Source organism: Juglans microcarpa x Juglans regia, chromosome 1D, assembly GCF_004785595.1.
Source record: "Juglans microcarpa x Juglans regia isolate MS1-56 chromosome 1D, Jm3101_v1.0, whole genome shotgun sequence".
Taxonomy (NCBI): domain Eukaryota; kingdom Viridiplantae; phylum Streptophyta; class Magnoliopsida; order Fagales; family Juglandaceae; genus Juglans; species Juglans microcarpa x Juglans regia.
The window spans coordinates 20,975,167-20,996,292 of NC_054594.1; the positions used below are offsets into that span (position 1 = coordinate 20,975,167).

A 21,126-nucleotide genomic window follows, 5' to 3' on the forward strand; every position below is an offset into this window, starting at 1 on the left:
GTGTGATGCGTGCACATCACGGCTCCAAGTCAAGATGAGGCATTATCTCCGTGAAACTCTTCTGGTCACTCAAGAGTATATAAAACTGAGTGATGTCCCATTGGCTATTGCCAGGCGACAACATGCTCGACCAAAACAGTAACACTCTTGGTATGACTCTGTAGCCCCTTTGCTGGTGTGACTTAGATGATGCATAGTTACCCTTGGTGTGACGAAGAGAGCCAAAGTGTGCAGATGGTCCCGATGGGAGATCATAGTGTACACCGTAATAAATGGATGTAAATTAGGTACAAATAGAATTTTTGGAGTGAGTGGCTTTTTATAAATGATTTTTTTTTTGTAAGGCCACATAATGGGTATTTTGGGAAAGTCTCTCATGACAGCTGTGCATGTTTGTTTGTATGCTTCTATATTTGAAATTCTTGGTTGTCGATATGTGGATTTATTTGCTGATATTGTGAAATCTCATTGTGGTGTTCCTACCTACGATTTCGTCTAATGGAATCGTAGACTTTGATGCAGATGATAGGTTTGAGCATGATGGACTAACCCCACCTGAAGAGTGATGACCTGGAGACTTTTCCCTTATGTAGTTTGATTTGGCATTTACCTTTTTATCTAGTCGGATGATTGCAATAAATTATGGATTATCTTGTTGGGGTTGTAATTTGAATTTCTGGTATTTAGTTTTAAATTGCTTTAATTATATTTTTTGCTGCATTTATAAATTGTACACATATTACATGTCCGTACATACTTGCACTTGGCAATGAGGTGTGTGACCTGAGTGGCCATCACCTTGGTGTCGCGAGTCCTACCAAACCACACGTGGGGGTCAAGGGCGCAACATTTATCACCATTAGATGATAAATAATCATTTAATAAAAGATCATCTAATAATGATAAATGTGTCAGATCTTATATAATGTGATGAAAATAAAATGGTAATGTAGTGTATAAAATTTTTCGAAACATAAATTTTAAGCTTAAGGCCCAGTTTGGATGTTAAGCTGAATTGAAATGAATTGAGTTCTTTATAAATAGTAGTGAGTTAAAATGATATAGTGAGTTTTGTGGAATCCACCTAAAATGAGTTTAGATGTTAAGATGAATTTAGATGTATTTATAAGAAGTTGAAAAATGTTGTGGGTCTTGTATGTAAAGAAATATTGAGTAGAAAAAGGTTGTGAGTCCCACGTATAAAGAATTTTTGAGTCAAGATGAATTTAATGATTTAAAAGTTGAGTATTTGAATGTTAGATGCAGTTTAAAATTAGATTGAACTGGGTTGATACCAGTTCCATCCAAATTTAAACTGCTCGCTTGTTTTCAGAAATGAGATGAGATGAGTTGAATTGATATTAAAGTTAAAAAGTTGAATAAATGTTAGAATATATTTTTTAATATTATTTTTGTTTTGAAATTTGAAAAAGTTGAATTGTTTATTTTGTATTATATTAGTAGTTGAGAAATTGTAATAATTAGATAAAATAAGATGAGATATTTTCTAAAAACAATCTACAGAACTTACAAAATTCTAATCCAGTTGCCAAACACTCCCGACTCGTTAGCTACCCTGCCCAACAAGCAACACGTACGGGGCAAACGGTACCCCAGCGAGAGAGAGACAGAGAGAGACAGAGAGGCACGAGGTTTTGATATAAAAGGATCCCCGGCCTCTGCCAATTGCACAAGGTCTAGAGAAAGGGAGAGAGAGCACGATCCATGGCGGGCGTATCACTCAAGTGCGGGGACTGTGGGGCCCTCCTGAGGTCCGTAGAGGAAGCCCAGGAGCACGCTGAGCTGACCTCCCACTCGAACTTCGCCGAGTCCACCGAGGCGATCCTCAACCTCGTCTGCACTACTTGCGGCAAACCCTGCCGATCCAAGACGGTATTTTTCAGCGTTTTTCCTTTTTTTCTGTAGTTTAATTGGATTTCTATTTTCTAGATTTTTCTTCTTTTGGGGCTATGGATTTGCAATGCAGTCTGAATGTAATGAACCCAGTGGAAAGAATAGTAATATAAACAATACAAGAGAACAAAGAACAAGAAGATAAAGATAATGGCTACACCTTGGAGTATTCGAGGTCTCCATTTCCTCCCAAATGAAAATACAAGTTTCAGCAATAATTTTCGAGATTCCCCTCATCTCTTTTTTCCTCTCCCTTATACCCACGCACAGCACTCCCAACCTCCCAGTTGTAACCAACATAAGAAAATGCTAAACCGCTCAACTTAAGGAACACTGCCTATCTGACAGGCAAAATAAAACGCATAGTAAAAGGAAATAAACAAAACGCTCAACTTAATCAAATGCAAAGCTTAACTAAAATATAAAACGACGTGTTTCTTCCCTTTTCCCGACGTCACCGTTCTGCATCAGGTTCATAACAATCTCGTCCCCTTAAAGAATCTTGTCCTCAAGGTTTAGAACAATGGTGCAATTGTTGCACATACTAGTTCCTTAGAAATTTTTGCAAGACAGCAGCAACTCAAGATTCTTTTGATATTGGTCACCCAGCTTTTTGAGCCTTGTATTGGTGTGCCCTTATCTAACCTGAAAGCTTTGTTTAGGGGCAGGTCAAGATTATTTGCAGATTGTTTTTGCAGATTATGTACTTGGTGCTCAAGTGGCTCTTGCTCTTCTTTCAAAGTAGACGGTGCAGGATCATAACTCAAAGACATCATGTGTTTCCCATTCTCACGTTGATCAAGGTGAACAGCAATATCTACAAGGACAATGAACATATCCATATGCTCGTCATCAGTCCATAACTCAAGGGAATCAAGATACCTTTCCTTGATCAATTTAGTACCCTGTCCCCCATAACCTTCCAGGGCACTTTTAATATAGGGAAGTCTTATACATGAATGATAAAGTTTCACAGTATGCTGCAAACCAACTCTTTTCTCCTCCAGGTTGACCATTGGTTTCTTAACATATGAAATTCTTTTTCGGTGTTGTCTCGGATCTTGGTTAAGTGCAGTACCCTCCCCAAATGCTTGTACCAAACCAAGTGTGGAATTTAACATCCAAGCATCATGCAGGTTTCAGATGTCACTGGAATTGTCATTCTCCTAGGCAAAATGCAATCCTTATCACCAAGAGTAACCAAAACTGACTCCAAATCTGTAAAAAGGTTATCATCAAGAAATTAGTCAACCCAAGTATTCTCTTAGGCTCCATTTCATCTTCAAATTCTTTTTGCTTCAGCTGCAGCTTAGCATCAGATTCAGACTTCCTTGTTCTCACAGCAATTTCCTGATTGGCAATGACTTTGTATAATCATCAGATTCTTTACTCGCAAGTTTTTCCTGTGAAACAAGTAGGTCTTGCTGTTGCTTGTTCAGTAAAGCTTCCTTTTTAATGACATCCTGCTCCCTTTTTGACAAGGAAGCCTTAGTCAGCTTTAGATCAGCTCTCTTATGATTTAGAGCTCCAAGTTCCTTCTCAATACCACTTCTCTGCCCTGCACCAAGTATATAGAAAAAACAGCACAGACCAACCACAACAAAAATTTGTATAGAGTTCCCAGCCCCACCGTCAGCAGAATTTGACTTCATTGCCATATAGTACCTTGTCATATTTTCCTTTTTTTGAATTTTCTTTCCAGCCTTAGTAACATACTCAGGAAAAGTAAATGGTGCAGTCAAGGAGAACTCCCCCTCATAGTACCACAGTTTCTGAGACCAACTCATTTTAATTGATAGATTGATTGTAACAGCTGTAATTCTTTCCCTTCCTCTATCAAAAGGCCTAAAAATAATTTTAAGGGCCAAAGCATCAACCAACTGAGGAGCCAAGGGTTTCTTTTTTATGAAATAACCGAAGTTGTCATCCCAATCCAATTCTCTTCTCTTCAACTGCGAAGCACGCGTCACAGCAAACTTGCTATCCGAATCTACGCCCTCGGTGAGCACATTTTTACCCTCCTCTGCCATCTCATCAGCAGATTCGTCCGATTTCCTTGTACTTCTTTGCTTTATCACCGATTCTCCAACAAAACCCCACACACCCAACGCCAAGTCACATATCATGCAAAATCCTAAACCCTTAAATATACCTAATTCATCCAAAGACCACAATTCTGAGCTAGAACTCAATTTTATTTCTATGCCCAGTTCACCCATTCTAGCAAAATCAAACTGTGTGTGAATAAGAGATGGGAGAGTTCATCGACCTTTGACACCACTTCTAATTGAGGTTTTCACAAATAGCTGAGGCACAATTGTTGCCCCTTTTGAGATGGTGAAATGGTATGAGAGGAAATGTCCTACTACCACTCCCACCCTTGAGAGCCTGCAAAGCCACAATGGCATCAAGGACTGCTCATCGACTGTGGGTTGCTGGGATTTCTTGGTCTCAAACGAGTTCTGAACTTTGATGAAGGCATCCATTGGTAGCACCGATGCCACCTGAAGCTTGAGCATGGCTGCAGTCACTGCAAGCAGCCCATCCGAGACGCCAAGAAGTTCTTTCCCGGGATCCCAATGAATCAGTACGCTGAGGTTGAAGAGGTTTTCTAACTCTTAACTTTTGCACCAAGAATTTTCTGCATCGGTCATAATCGAAGAATGAAAATATTGTAGTGTTTTCCTTTTGGAGGTTGAGGGCAGAAAGACGATGTTGATGGTCTATTATTTGGGTTGGTTCGGATATCGGGGGAGGTATATGGTGGTGACGAACGAGTCTAGGGTTATGAATTAATTTCAGAGTTGGATTCTGAATATTAGAAGAAGCAGGGATGATTTCTTCTACCTCCATTGCCCTTTTTACACCCTCCTCCGCAGCTTGGCCTTCCCAGACCAAGCAGTATTCCTCCACGAGTTCATCTTCATCTTTTGGTCCATTTTCTTCCTCCTCTTCGTCTTGCCAGTTCCGTAGAGTCTGCTTTATCTCAACACAACTTTGTTGCATTCTCTTACAATTTACTTGCATTCCTTTCATTATTTCTTTCACCTCCAACAACTTATCCAAAATATTTTTAAGCAACTTTATTTGCTCTTCGTTGAATCTTACCCCGTCCATGAGGATCAATTGCTAGTTGATACCAATTGTAATGAACCCAGTGGAAAGAATAGTAATATAAACAATACAAGAGAACAAAGAACAAGAAGATAAAGATAATGACTACACCTTGGAGTATTCGAGGTCTCCAATTCCATCCAAATGAAAATACAAGTTTCAGCAATAATTTTCCAGATTCCCCTCATCTCTTTCTTCCTCTCCCTTATACCCACGCACAGCACTCCCAACCTCCCAGTTGTAACCAACATAAGAAAATGCTAAACCGACACTAAAAGGAACACTGCCTATCTGACAGGCAATAAAACGCATAGTAAAAGGAAATAAACAAAACGCACAACTTAATCAAATGCAAAGCTTAACTAAAATATAAAACGACGTGTTTCTTCCCTTTTCCCGACGTCACCGTTCTGCATCAGGTTCATAACATTGAACTTCGTTGGCATTCATTGGCATTAAAACTTAAGTTCGATTCCCGGTTAAACCAAACACGATCTTCTAAGGCTTTGTTTAGTTGCTCGGCAAAGACGGGGGGCAAACTAACGCAATCTAATTGTTGTGATAGTAAATTCTTCTGAATTTGGAATTGAAAGAGTGGGTGAAGTGTCACTTACCCAATTTGCTTGCAATCAAACTGGGATATCGGCGATTCTGCTTGAAAATTTGGATTTTTTTTTTAATCTTCTGAGGTTGAGTTTGTGGCTAGTTTTGCTGGAGTGGTAAAACGTTTAAATTTGGAAAGTTTTGGCTTAAGTTGCCGTTTGGTTGCTGATAAATTCTTATCTCAGCATTCCAAAGTTCATTTTGAAAGTAAGATTTAAAGTTGGGTTGAACTAATTTTCCTCAGTTCTTGGTTACCAAACAGATCAGTGATTTTTTTATATTATATTTTATTATTTATGTGAAGGAGAGTGATTTGCATACGAAAAGAACTGGGCACACTGATTTTGTTGACAAGACTTCGGAGGCAGCAAAACCAATAAGTTTGGAGGTTCCAAAGGCTAATGCAGAGTCCGATCAGGCTGGCAATGCGAGCACTAGCCAACCCGAAGGTGCTATTTCAGTTCAGTGTATTAAATATTTTGTTAACGACTCTGATTTTTAATGTGGAGATTAGCTTAATTTTTAACATTACTTCTAATGTACTAGGAAGCATATTACAGGCCTGGTGATTGCTTAGTTACTGATGCCTGATGGGCTACTTTTGCATGTGCACTTATTACTGGATATATTGTATGTTTCCCATTCTGATATTTTTGAAATGGTATTACAATTAGGGATCTTAATATCCACAGCCAGAGTATAAATTGTTTAGATGGACCTGTGATTCTTAATGCTGTTTTTGTGTGTGGCATCTTCCTAATTTTAGTTGGGACTTAGTTTCATAGTCTGTACCTAAGAACAAGATCAGCAGTTTCAATTTTCTTTGGAAAGATTTTGAAAAAACGTGGAAACCAAACATAGCCTTACAATGCAGCTTCTAAGTGTTGATTTACTTTTCAATTTAAAGGATTCGTGCTTCTTAGGGTTTGGCTTGAAACCCAGTTAAAAAGTAGTACAACTGTTAAAACCTATTATAAGTGCATTTTCTTTTTAATTTCGGAATTTTTTAGTGATAAGCCTGTTAATGCTTCTCATTGTTTGGGTTGGACTGAACAATCAGGACTCTAGATAAAAAATAAGGATTTTTCAATTTAGGTTTTTTTGTTTTTCCTATGCAAGTCAAATCCGTCTAACTATTATTTTCTTTATATATAAATCTGCCGGGTTATAAGAAGTTACAAATTGATGCTGTCTTCTTGGAGCCAGTTATTATTGGTGGTTACTCGTAGCTTTTGATTTCGTGATTACCTGATTTATTTTATGTTATTCTTCTAGAAATGGTTGTGCCGGAAGTTGACAAAAAAACTGCTCGAGGAACTTGAAGCAATGGGTTTTCCAACAGCACAAGCTACCCGTGCACTTCATTATTCTGGTGGGTGTTTTGTAAAAATCCTTGCAAATACCAACATTTATCTCCTTTAAATCATATTTTTAATAGCTTTTTGTTGATTACTGTTGAGGCTGCTATACACCAATATTGATTGGGGTTGTGGGTGGTTGTGTAGTCTAAAAATATTGGATTTTACAATTTATCATATCTGATCAGCTGGATTTTCTTTATGTTTGGGGAATTAAGTGTCGGAATTGAGTTTGTTTTAATAGTTGCACCTTGTTGGAGGGCTTTTGAAAGTGAAAACTTTCTGTAAAAGGATAAAGTCTGATAATGTAGAATAGTTCATGAGTTATGAATTATTTTTCTAGGAACCACTTCATCTGTTCCATGAGCAGCCTAGTAAGTTCTTACTTTCAAATCATTACTTGGTTATTTGCCATCGACACATGATTACGTCAAATGATTGGAAATATCTTTGGGACTGCTGATTACATGCCCATTGGATTCTATAGGTGTTAACTTACCCTAGAGGTTTTGTTTCGCTTATCCTAGAAATATAAACTCTTTGTAAATGTCTAGGAGATGCCATGACAAGATATTGATATTAAGGCCTCATTTGGGGAATGAGATGAGATGAGAAATATGTGAATAGTAGTGAAATAGTTTGAGTTAAGATGTTTTATTGGATTTTGGAAAAGGAGAGTGAAAAAGCTGAATAAAAATATTATAAAGTTAAAATATTGTTATAATATAATTTTTGTTTTGAAATTTGAAAAAGTTGATTTTTTTTTTTTTGTGTTTTGTTTAGAATTTTGGAAAAATTATAATGATTAGGTAATGATTATATGAAAAAGTTGAAAATTTGAAATGGAAAATTGTTCGTGGTTGAGTGATGTTTGGGAAGGAAATTATGAGAAATTTTGAGATGAGATGGTTTGTGTTCCCAAACGAGGCCTAAGTGAGTGTGACACATGCAGCTGAGCCATGATGTAACCATACTTTTCCTTTCTAGGTAGTTTTCTCTTCTGCAATTTTTAATCTTATGCCACTAGCGGGCATTTAGGTGGTTGTTGGGTTTATCTGCTTTTGAATTTGTTCTTTTTACATGGTAAGTATTTGCAGTTCTCTGTTGTTTGAATCTTTTGGTTCTCTCTTAAGGTAATGCTGGCATTGAGGCTGCTGTAAATTGGGTGGTAGAACATGAAAATGATTCAGACATAGATCAGATGCCCTTGGTATGCTTTCTTATTCCTATTTCGTTCTTTTTTAGTCAAACTATAACCTCTTTATGGAACACCACCCTCTATTGCTTTTAGAGGCTGAATCTTCCTTAAAACTGTCGATAAAAAAGGCAAAAAGAAAGATTACTTCATGATGATTTAACTCTCTTATTGGCTTACATGGGTTTAGGTACCTGTCAATACAAAATTTGAGGCTCCAAAACCTTCTCTTACGCCAGAAGAACTAAAAGTGAAACAACAAGAATTAAGGTAAAGGGTAGAAGTATCTTATATTCCATAATATCTCATGCCATGTTTCAAAATATTCTTTTAATGTTGTTAGAAGAACTAAAAGCCAAACTTACTTAACAAAAAGAAGAACTAAAAGCCAAACTGGTGCAAATGGATTTACATATGTTTGTTGCCCATGTTTCTAACTATCATAACATCTTTGCTCATGTTTTTCTCTGGAGCTATGTGCACGTTCAAGAAATACTAAGGCTATTTTTCAACTGATGGAAAAATGGACCACATGGTCAATGGAAAATGACCACATGGTCGTGTATTTTCCAGTGTTTGGTATGGGCAGGAAATGCTAATCAATGGAAAATAGACCACATGGTCAATGGAAAATGAAGCTTTTAGAGGAATAAGCCATTTTCCAGACCCAATATGGAAATGCTACCATGAGAAGGAAATCTAAATAAATGCAGAGTCAAATATGGAAGAATATATAGAAATCATATAATCTATATATAGATTTCCTTTCTTCACCTGCTTATAAAAAATATATATATATTTTTTTATAAGTAATTGATATTATATTAATAGATATAGGCAAATCCCAAGTATACAGGATGGTATACAAGAGATAAGACCTATCTAGGTCGAAGTAAGAGAAACTAGAAAGTCATGAAAATTCAGGCCATTAAAATCTAAAGCAATGGCCCATAGAGAAAAAAGTACGGAAAAATAGAGTTCTAAGTTCTTCCGAAGATCGTTCCTTGTTTTCGAAAGTCCGATCATTCCGCTCTTGCCATATACACCACATAATGCAGATTGGGATCATTTTCCACACCGCCTTGATTTGTTGAACTCCTCTAGGAAGTATCCAGCTGGCCAATAGATCTACCACAGTTGCAGGCATAACAAAGAATAGCTCTATACGGCTAAAGACTTCCACCCACAAGGCTCTAGTTGTCTCGCAATGTAGCTAGAGGTGTTCCACTGTTTTGCCAGATCTCTTGCACATGCAACACCAGTCTAGTATAACTATCCGACGCTTCGTCAGATTGTCAGTAGTCAGAATCTTCCCCAACGTAGTTGTCCATGTAAAGAAGATCGCTTTCGGAGGCGCCTTATTTCTCCAAATTCTCCTCCATGGGAACAGAATATTAGCGGCTTGGAAAAGGGACTTATAGTAGGATCGAACTGAGAAAATGCCCTTACCCGCAGGAGTCCACCATATCCTATTAGCTTGTTGTCTATTCGGCTTCACAAAATAAACAAGGCTGAAAAAAGCCTCAAAGATGTCCACTTCCCAATCTTGCGCCGCTCTACTAAACGTGACGTTCCACTGCACTTGGTCTCCTGATAGAGGCATAAGGTCCTCTATTGAAGCTTCTTGGTTGCGTGCCACTCGGAAAACAATTGGAAAGGCATCCTTTAGAGCCTCATTCCCACACCATATATCCCTCAAAAACTTAATACGAGAACCCCTCCCCAACACCAATTTAGAGTGGCTACTAAAATCCCCCCATCCACGCCTTATGTGTTTCCACACTCCCACACCACTGGCCCCATTTACCTCTTCAGTGCACCAGCCCCACCACAAGCTTCCATATTTACAATCAATCATCAGTTTCCATAAGGCTTCTGTCTCCATGTTATACCTCTATAGCCATTTCCCAAGCAGGGTCTGATTGAATGTTCTCAGATTTTTTATACCCAAACCACCTGATGAGATCTACACACCTTATCCCAGTTGACTAGGTGAAATTTGAATTCATCCCCTATCCCACTCCATAAGAAATCATGATAAAGTTTATTAATCTGAGCCGCTACCCTGGTAGGCAATTGGAACAAAGATAAGAAGTACGTAGTTAAGTTAGAAAAGGTACTCTTGATAAGAGTCAACCGGCCACCTTTCGACAAATACAATCTTTCCACCCTGTCAATTTCCTTCCTATCTTCTCTGACTGAATCCCATATGGATGAGGCCCTTGCGGCAGGCCCCAACGGCAAGCCCAAGTAGGTGATGGGAAGAGAAGCTACCTTGCACTCAAGAATACTAGCTAGCTGCCTTGTGTTACTCACGTTCCCCACTAGCATTAACTCTGACTTGTCAAAATTAACTTTCAGGCTTGATGCTGCTTCAAAGCATAATAACAAAGCCTTCAATGCCTCAATTGGTTTCGATCTGCCTCATAGAATAAGAGCATGTCATTTGCAAAAAGTAGATGAGATAAAGTAATAATGCCCCTATTGGGATCACCAATTAGAAATCCAGTCATAAACACATGCATAACCACTGCCGATATCATCCTACTCAAGACCTCCATAATGATAACAAAGAGAAGTAGGGACAAAGGATCTCCTTGCCTGAAAAAGTCGATAGGGCAGCCATTAATCCATACTGAGAATCTGGCAGTAGAGATGCACCAACTAATCCAAGTACGCCACCTAGCGCCAAAGCCGCACCTCCCCAACAAATGCAAGAGGAAATCCCAATTTACGTGGTCATATGTCTTCTTCATATCTAGTTTGCAAATAATTCCTGTGGAGCCAGCCTTTAATCTACTATCCAAGCCCTCTTTCGGTATAAGGACTGAATCCAAAATTTGTGGCCCCCTAACAAATGCATTTTGTGGCTTTGTAATGATCTTGCCCAAAACCACCCCCAACCTATTAGCAAGAACCTTGGAAATAATTTTATACATCTCATTCACAAGGCTAATGGGTCGAAAATCTTTAACTTCCGACGCTCCAATCTTCTTCGGGATCAATGCAATAAAAGTAGCATTTAGGCTCAAACTTTCCAACCGAGGATACTTCCTGAAACACATTCATAATGTCTAGTTTCACCACCTCCCAACAAGCTTGGAAGAAGCCCATTGAGAAGCCATCTGGACCTGAGGCTTTATCTTTACTCATACGTCTCACTACGTCATACACTTCCTCCTCTTCAAAAGGCCTCTCCAACCAAGAGGCTTCCTGAGGCTCAATCGTGTAACAAATGAGACCATCCAACTTTGGCCTCCATCCCTCACATTCTGTAAGCAGTTGTACATAGAAATCCACCACATGGTCACGAATCAAGGGGGCCTCCTTACACTCCATGCCATTAATGTTCAACATTTTAATGGTATTAGTTCTTCTATGAGAGTTAGCAACTCTATGAAAGAACTTTGTACTCCGATCCCCTTCTTTCAGCGACTATGCTCTCGACTTCTGGTGTCAAGAAATCTCCTCTAAAGATAGTACTCTTTCCAATTATGAAACCAACTCTGTCTTGCGCAATAACTCTTCCGGTAAAAGGGCTCTAGCCTCAAGTATCCGCTCAAACTGTTGCAATTCCTCCACCATGAGTTTCTTTTGCTTCCCCTATATCTCCAAAGGATTGTGAATTCCAAAGCTTAAGGTCATTTTTAAAAACTTTTTAACTTACAGGCTAGGATGTATGAGGGGTTACCGTAGAACTGGTAAGAAGACCACCATTGCTTAACCTTGTCCACAAAGCTTTCACTTTTCAACCACATGTTTTCAAACTTGAAGTATCGGTGCCCGCTTCGAATGCCACCACAATCCAATAAGATAGGAAAATAATCCGAGCAAAGACGTGGCAACCTGTTTTGGCACACTTCCGGATAGTGCACCTCCCACTCCGGTGAGATTAGAAATCTGTCCAGCCGGGACCAAGTCTGATTATTCGACCAAGTAAAATCCCCTCCTATACACCAAGGAAGCTCCCACCAGCTATTTAACCTAGCAAGTTCCTCCCATAAGAAACGTCTATCTTTGTCTACATTTGGACCGTATAAACCTGCAAAAGCCCACACAAATTTATCTGTCACACTCTTAAAAGAGCATGCCATTGTATACTCCCCCACAAACTCCTCCAATTTCTCAACAACTCTTTTATCTCACATCACTAAGATTCCACCGGAAGCCCCATTCGATGCAAGAAAGGCCCAATCCGCATAGGTACAACTCGAAACACTTTGAATTAACCTTCTAGAAACACTTTTCAGCTTAGTTTCTTGTAAGCATACAATGTCCGCCCTCCATTCTCGCAGTAAATTTTTTATACAAAGTCGCTTATTCGCCTCATTTAACCCGCAAACGTTCCAAGACAATTTTCGGCTTCATAAAGGAGATGCAAGCCCCTTCCCTTTGGATCTTTCACAGCTTGAGCTTCCTTCGTAATTCAATGACCAAGTTAGGCGCTTAAGCTCCCGTTGTTTTTTTTACCCTGGTTTCTTTGACTGTGTGTGATCCGCTTCAATGACAGTAAGTAAAGCCTAAAACTGCTCTTCATAACCCACACATTTCATATCTATCCAGTGTTGCATTTTTTTCGCCTTTTGAAACACCCAATCCGATACATTCAATTCATTTGGTAGCAAGCGGTTCAATGGGATAGGCTTCCCTTCACTGGAAGCCCACTGTAGATTAGGAGTCACCCCCTATCTTCCTCCCCAAATAAGTTTCTACCCTCCTATTCAACCACAACATTACTAGTAGGAAATTGAGTCTCAGGAACCATCATTACCTCACACCCAAGTCTCTGAGAGAGCCCATCATCAACCACCTCCACCCTTGGAACTGGAGCTTCAGAGCAGAGTAGAGCTCCAGAGCATAACTCAAGATGATCCTCGAGTTGAAGATGGGCCTCCGACTAGGGAGGTGACCCTCCCATCATGTTCATCGGCATTTTCTGGTTGCCTAAAGCTGCAGCAGCGCGCACGGTGGTGGGAACTCCACCATCTCCACTTGGCTGTTTTCTGGAAAGTTTACTATAAGCCCCCCCATCGCAGGCATCTCTTCTCAGAAAGAGACCTCAAAGCTCTGAGCCTTCACTAACAGCAAAGGAACCGCCGGCGGTTTTGTTGTCGTCAAAGCACCGGCGTCCCTCGAAATGCGTTGGAATGGACCTAGCTCAGTAGATATTGGGCGTCGTTGTTCAACCGGACTAGACTCTAGCAACTTAGCCTCCGTCAGTGGTGTCGCCACCTTTGCCGGGGCCACCTGGGTCTTCGCCGGCCATGGTGGCTGAGGCCCACCCGTCGATGGGTTTGAGTTAGACGATAGACGTCTCCTCCAAACAGGCCTCTTCAGATTAGCCTGTGTACCCCGACAGTTTTGCCAATCTTGTGGGCCTAGCCCTAGTTTTTCTTTCCTTGAGGCCTACGTGTAACTCCTGGGCCCATTGGCCTTACCTCAGACCAAAGCTTTTGTCCATCCCCCAGGCCCACACCCACACCCACACCCACACCCACACCCACTCCCACCCCTAATTCCTCTCGAACACACCGTTTCAACAAATCTATATTAGACTGCAAGTCTTCTACTTGCCTCTGCATCTTCAACACAGCCCGAAGGATGATTTCCTTATTAAAACCGACAATTCCACTGCCACCCCCCTCCAAGCTCTGAACCCTTACTGAAGCAACGACTCCTCCAGACTGCAGTAGCGTAACTCCTCTAATTCTGACAGGTTGACAGGATGGGTCCAAGACCCTCAGTTTTTTTAGAGCCTCTAGGTACGAACTATTGGAGGGTGGAGTTGCGTCGTCTCTAACAGTGCCAACCAAAAGGAAACACCTTCTCGCCCATCCTCCCTCAAGACATCCACCAACTTCCTCCAACCCATTCTGTCCCTATCTTCCGGAATAAAGATGCAGTTCCAACGACCTCCTCTACCGTATTCCACCAGTGCCATGAAAACACCTTGAAGGTTAGAGCACATCTGTGCTATGAAGCCCTTGTCACCTTCCCTATGCCCTGTAAAGAACTCCTTCCTCCCAGCCATTAAACAATCTTCCAGGGCTTTAGTGAACCAGTGAGCCGTGGCCAACTCCAAACTCATCTTCTTCACCAGCTTCCACCCTCTTTCGGTAAGGAGAACCCTACGCCCATCCCTTAATACCTCAAAAGATTTTAGTTCGATATCAACTCCTAGAGACCCATAATCCTTCCCTTCTGAACGAAATCCCACGATCAAGCTCCCATAAACGCCATTGGGACAAAGCAGAAAAATTGTACGGAGGGAAGTTGTACAGAGAGAAAAGTTTTAGGGGAGAGAATTTTTTCAAGGTCAATACGTAAATTTTGACAAAAAAAAAAAAAAAATATATATATATATATAGAAAGAAGTTGATGGAAATAAATTGGGTTCTTAACACAATGATGGGCAGGAGAGGACAAAATTAAATCAATGGCAATTTTGTGTTAAAAGATATTGATTTTATGTGACATAATTAGTGGTTTTGAGAATGTTGTGTTCATAGAGGGCAGATTTTTGATAGATTAGTGGTGATGGTGTACAAATGATTTTCAGACCAGCCAAATGTTGAAAAGATTTTCCTGAACATTTTTCTGATCTTCATCAAACAATGGAAGATGGATGGTTTCCCTGCTAATATTTTTGATTGGAAATGTGTTCTAGTTTTTCTCATCTTGTGTTGAAAAAAACTGCATTTTAATTATTCTTATGATCTTTAATCATACATACATGCTAATTTTTCTTTTCCAATGAACTACTTATGGAAAAAATGTTTTCATTTTTTATTTTTGATAAAACTCAAGGGAGAAGGCTCGCAAGAAGAAAGAAGAGGAAGAAAAGAGAATGGAAAAAGAGAAAGAAAAGGTATATTGAAATGTTCTCTATTACTTCTCTCTTATCTTATGTTTGGTTGTACTTTAGAAGTGCAACTTTCACCTGTGTGTCGATGCATGCTGATAGTATTTCCACTGTCTAGTGTACATTGTTTTGTACAGGTTACAATTGTCATCATCTTTCACCTGTGCGTGCATGGTTGCATGCATCTTTATAATGACTCTGCCCAGTAACTATACCCTGCTTGACGTTTGCTGTGTGTATATTATTTCCAGTCTAGTATCGGCCTTTTTATACATTTCCTTTGTCAAGTATACATTGTTTTGTGCAACTTACAATTGTCAACATCTTTCACCTGTGTGCATGCATTCTCATAATGATTCAGTCCCGTTAGGTTTTGATTATGTTGACAAAATACCCAAAGGTGATCTGTGAAATACCGGAAAGGTGAATTTACATTAATAATTAAATATGTGAAAGAATCTACTGCTCTGTGTCATTTTGGTGATCTTACTCCGAAGGTAATTGCCATTGTATCTGCAAGCATAATGTTGATGATTCAAGTTTTATTTTAATTGGAAAATATACTCCACCCTCCCTCAAACTACTTGCAATATGACCTCTAAACAAGAGAGAAAATTGCAACTTATGATTTAACCTTATATTTTTTTTCTCCATAGAGATTTGTTTTTTTGCTATTAGAGTACATCATGGAAAATAAATAAATGTTTAATGACAGTAATCTGGATGGTTATATGTTGAAACTCTTTTGATGGGTTATTTATATTGTGCCAATGTCTACAAGCCTGCCTTGTAGTATGATAATGCTACATCGTAGTAGTCTTAAATTGTGGCATCTATGATTCCTCTGCAGTATTTTGGAAACAGTTTTATCTTGCTTATCAATTTTTTTCAGGAGAGAATTCGAGTGGGCAAGGAACTATTGGAAGCAAAGAGAATTGAAGAAGAGAATGAAAGAAAACGGTTTGTCTTATCTAGTGTAATCTTTCTATGATATCATGTCTTTGTGATCCAATCTTCAATTGTATGGCAGTAAATGCTCTTCTTTCTCATTGGATTCATTTTCCACTAGAATAAAAAATCTGTTATTGTCCCATAGGATATTGGCCTTGCGAAAAGCAGAGAAAGAGGAAGAGAAAAGAGCTAGAGAAAAAATTCGACAGAAATTGGAAGAAGATAAGGTACTCATATTTCCAGTCACTTTGTTGGGTAGATAATTTCTTAACTTCATACATTGGGCTATGTCTACATGATTTCCTTGTATCTCTTTCTGTTTCTAATCCTTAGCTAGGGGCTTTCTCTTGTATACGTCACGTGTACTTGGGCTAGGCCTATTTATCATTCATCAATAAAGTTTGTTTTCTTATAAAATAAAATAAAAAAATTAACTTCCTACACTGTTTTGGCAAGAGATTCTTGTATAGTAGTTTTTCTTTTTCTGATGTATACGTCTAAGGCCCCATTTAGATTGCAAGATCCTTTCATTTCATCTCATCTCATCTCATCACATTCCATCTCATCTCAACATCCCTATAAATTATTTGCACCCGAGGGTTCAAACCTAAGACCTGGGTGGAGCATACCATCAAGACCAAGGTCCTTACCCTTGAGCCAACCCCTAGGGGTTCTTGCAAGCAAAATTTCTTGCTTCTCTTGAGAAATTGCTTGAGTTAAACCATCTTGACTAGTTTTGAAATTAAAAAATTAACTTCTACAAGAGGGTGGATGGTGAACGGGATCCCACATTTTCTTAGAGGGAGAAGTTCTTGACATTTAGGCTGCATTTGGATGTTGAGCTGATCTCAGTTCTTTATGAATAGTAGTGAGTTGAGTAGTGGAGGGAGTTATGTGGGGCCCATCTAAACTGAGTTCAAAATGTGTTCGGATGTTAAAATGAGTTTAGTACTTTTATGAAAAGTTAAAAAAGGTTATGGGTCCCACATATAAAGATGTGTTAAGTTGAAAAAGATTATGGGTCCCATGTGTAAAGATGTTTTGAGTTGAGATGAGTTTAGTAATTTGAGAGTTAGGTATTTGGATGTTAGACTCAGTTTAAAATTAGACTGAGCTCAACTGAGTCTTGCAACCAAACACAACCTTAATATCCAATTGTAACCTTAACCAGTCCATTGGAGTATAAGATCCAATGTAGCCTTGGCTTTACTTGGGTATAGGGATAGTTAATGTATTTCCATAATTCATACACCTCCATGGCACCCCTGAGAAGGGATTTAGTAGGATGGTTGAAGTTGGTCAAAGATAGTAAGATTGTTGTAATGTAATGGAGGTGATTTAAGGCATGTTTGGATACTTGGAGTATCTCAAAGTTTTGTAAATAGGTAGTGAAATGGTTAGAGTGAAGATGTTTTATTGAGTTTTGGAAAAATGGAGAGAAAAAGTTGGATAAAAATATTTTTAAAAATAAGTATTGTATTGGAGTTTGTGAAAGTGAATAAATAAAGTGAAAAAATTGTTTGAATATAATTGTTTGAATATAAATTTTATTTTGAAGTTTGTAAAAGTTGAATTGATTTTTGTGTTTTATTTTAAAGTTTGTAAAAGTTGCATTGATTTTTGTGTTTGAATAATGATTAGGTAATGATAAGATGAAAAAATTGAAATTGAAATGTGTTTTTTGCTTGTGTAATGTTTGGGAATGAAATTATGAGAAGTTTTGAGAATTTTGAGAATTCTCATGTTTTTCAAACATCCCCTTAATGTCATCTATTTTTCAAGTGATAAATGGTGTTGGATAGAGGATATCCACGTCATCCATCGTATGAATGCAAAATGAAGGGAGTATCAACTGTGAATCAGGCATCTCCAAGTAGGTAGTTGTGAACATTTGATTTGGAGCATTGGAGGCTGTTGAAACAGTGGCTTCATAGAACTTGGAAGCTAGAGGTCATCTATATTCTATGATATTGGTGTTTTGAATCAAAATAGAAGTAAATTCCCTTTGGTTAACGCGATCAGTCAGTTTATGACTAAAATGAGTTTGTGGAATGTGCGAAGTTCAATTCTGTGCCTGCTAAATGGATTTTCATTGTGTTTGAAATCTACCATTTCAATGGTTCCCACTAGGTGGGTTTCTATTATTTTTTAATCCAACATTCATCAAAATGTATTTTCTTTTACCATGGCAGAAGGTTAACAAGATTTCATTTGGTAAAATCCCTGCCAGAATAATTTTACTGTTCAATAAATTGCTCTTGTTGATCGTTATCTGATTCCTATTGTCTATGTATTTGCAGGCAGAAAGAAGGCGGAAGCTTGGATTACCACCTGAAGATCCTTCAGCTGTAAAACCTTCACCTGTTGTGGAGGATAAAAAGGTAACAGCATTTTTTGAATGAAACTTGGCCTTTGCTCATTCAAATTTGTTCAAGATCTTGTACAAAGTTTTAATATCTATCTTGTCATATTGAACTTGCAGAGTTCGTTGCCAGTTAGACCTGCTACAAAAGCAGAGCAAATGAGAGAGAGCTTGCGATCTCTTAAGCAAAACCACAAGGTAAATTCATATGTTGTTTCATAACATTAGTATCACTTTTTCTATTTTACGTACCATGTGCAAGTCTACAAGTGAACTACAAGCAAATTGAGTTATTTCCTGAAGTGAGGATTATTTCAGTTGTGTTATGGAATTCAAGTTTTCTTCTAGTATGCATTTCGATTTTTGAGTTTTTGAAAATAAACCCAGCATCATAATTGCTGCTCCTCTTATCTTCCTTTTTAAGGTGGATATGTATTGCATTGAAAAGGAGAGAAATTTTCATGAGCTAACTTAATCTTTGGGCAGAAACAAGATAAAAAAGAGACCTAACTATTCACGAGAATTAGTTTTTAACTTTATGTGCATCTCTTCTTCAAGAATCTCACTGGTCCAGAATCAACCAGAGGCTTGGACTGATAATTAAGAAAGTAGTGTCCCGAAGGAAGAGATATACATGGTTTGATTTAAAATCCAAGTAAAAAATATAAAGGCGTGAGAGGCTTTATAATATGCAAAAAGATAAATGGGTTTTGTGAACTTTCTGTTATACAAATGGCTTCTTTACCAAACTGACCCTATGCACTTCCGCATGACAGCTTGAGATTTTTTTCCTGTTCATGAGATATTCTTTGGTAGAATGTCTGTTCATGCAATATCAATTGATACCTTTCTATTAATATTGCATTTCAGAAGAGATATTTTACTTTCAATTTCAATGATTGGAGAATGGCACGAGTGCCGTGTTAGAATCTTTGTCATGCTTGAACTCAACCTGGTCCACCTCGGCATTTCATTTGTCTATTAGTATCCATGTAACATGTAATTCACCTGTTCTAATATAAACAATTGCGTGCTTATCAATTTTTCACCATTAACTGAAGGCAATCGATATCTTTTTTCCTTTTAGGTATATTGCATTTTATACAGTGGTCTAACTTCTTTTTTTTTTGTTTGCTTTCTGCGTGAGTAGGATGATGATGCCAAAGTCAAGAGAGCATTCCAGACTCTCCTAACTTTTGTAGGAAATGTTGCCAGGAATCCCGATGAGGAAAAATTCAGAAAAATTAGACTTGGTAACCCATCTTTTCAGGTAAGTAATACTTCGCCGGACAGATCATGCTAAAGCCTCTTATTTTAGGGTACATGGAGTTCAATCTGAGACCAGGTCCACCCCAATTTATGATTGATTTTGCATGTTTGAGGTTGTTAGTAGGAAATTTCAAAATATTCTAGGTGCAAAAGTTCCAATACTCTCGAGAGTGGACATCGTTATAATTTTCTGCCCAAATTCCCCTAAACAACCTGGAAATGGTCAGAAGCTAAATGGTGATGCTCCCCTTTGATCATTAAATCATTTTGAAACATTGAATGTTTGGACTGCCCCAATCACCTACCTGGTTACACCTTACTACGGTATATGGACATGTTCTTTGAACCTCAAAATGGTTGACATGCCTGCCATACCTGACAAAACGAAACCTTCCCCTCTTTTATATGTTTATCCGTTTTTGCCCCCCATGTTATTGTTTCATAATGGATAATTGCATTTAACAGGAGAGAGTTGGTGCATTCAGTGGGGGCATTGAGTTTCTTGAGCTGTGCGGGTTTGAGAAAATTGAAGGTGGTGAGTTCTTGTTTCTACCCAGGGACAAGGTTGACATGGCCGTGCTAAATTCAGCTGGAGCGGAGCTGGATTCTGCAATTAAAAACCCCTTTTTCGGAGTTCTTTGAGTTCTTTGTTGATTATGAGATTGTGATGGACGACATGTATGAATTCAAATTTGGGAGCATCTGTACTGATTATACATGCATTATGCCATGCAAAACACCCTCCGATTTTGCATATATCGAACTATTGCATTGTGGTAACACCAGGAGTGGATCGACTTCTTTTTATTTTTTTAAAAATCTCCCATCTTATGATTAAGGTTGCGTTTGAATGTTGAGCTGAGTGGAACTCTTTAAGAATAGTAACGAGTTGAGATGGTAGAGTGAGTTTTATAGGGTTCACCTAAGATGAGTTTAAATGTGTTTAGATGTTAAGATGAGTTTAAATGTATTTATGAGAAGTTTAAAAAAAGTTGCGGGTCCTACGTATAAAGAAGTGTTGAATTGAAAAAAGTTGTGGAGTAAAGAGATTTTGAGTTGAGATGAGTTTAGTAATTTGAGAATTAGGTATTTGGATGTTAGACTTAACTTAAAATTAGATTGAATTGAGTTGAATGAGTTTAAATGTATTTATGAGAAGTTGAAAAAAGTTGTGAATCTTACGTGTAAAAAAGTGTTGAATTGAAAAAAATTGTGGAGTAAAGAGGTTTTGAGTTGAGATAATTTAGTAAGTTGAGAATTGGGTATTTGGATATTAGACTTAACTTAAAATTAGATTGAACTGAGTTGAACTCAAGTAAGTTTAACAACCAAATGGGCCCTAAGTTGGTGAATCAATTCAACAAATTAGACTGGTGATTGAGTCTGGATCGTGCATCCATGGAGGCCTTTCGGAAGAGCTCTCTCTCTCTCACATTCTACAGCACGACCTTTGCATATAATGGATTTATAACCCCAGGCGAAGTGTCTTTGGGGCTTG

At 38.4% G+C, this 21,126-nt stretch overlaps 1 protein-coding gene across 1 annotated transcript; it reads left to right on the forward strand.

Moving 5' to 3' along the window:
* Positions 1-1,674: 1,674 nt before the first annotated feature.
* Positions 1,675-20,408, forward strand: LOC121240303 (chromatin assembly factor 1 subunit A). Its single transcript, XM_041137703.1, is given in 13 exon segments — positions 1,675-1,893; positions 5,936-6,080; positions 6,907-6,929; positions 6,931-7,003; positions 8,123-8,199; positions 8,375-8,454; positions 14,992-15,052; positions 15,939-16,006; positions 16,143-16,224; positions 18,298-18,378; positions 18,480-18,557; positions 19,510-19,629; positions 20,094-20,408. Coding segments are annotated over 13 exon segments (1,233 nt in total). The 5' UTR covers positions 1,675-1,725; the 3' UTR covers positions 20,271-20,408.
* Positions 20,409-21,126: the final 718 nt, after the last annotated feature.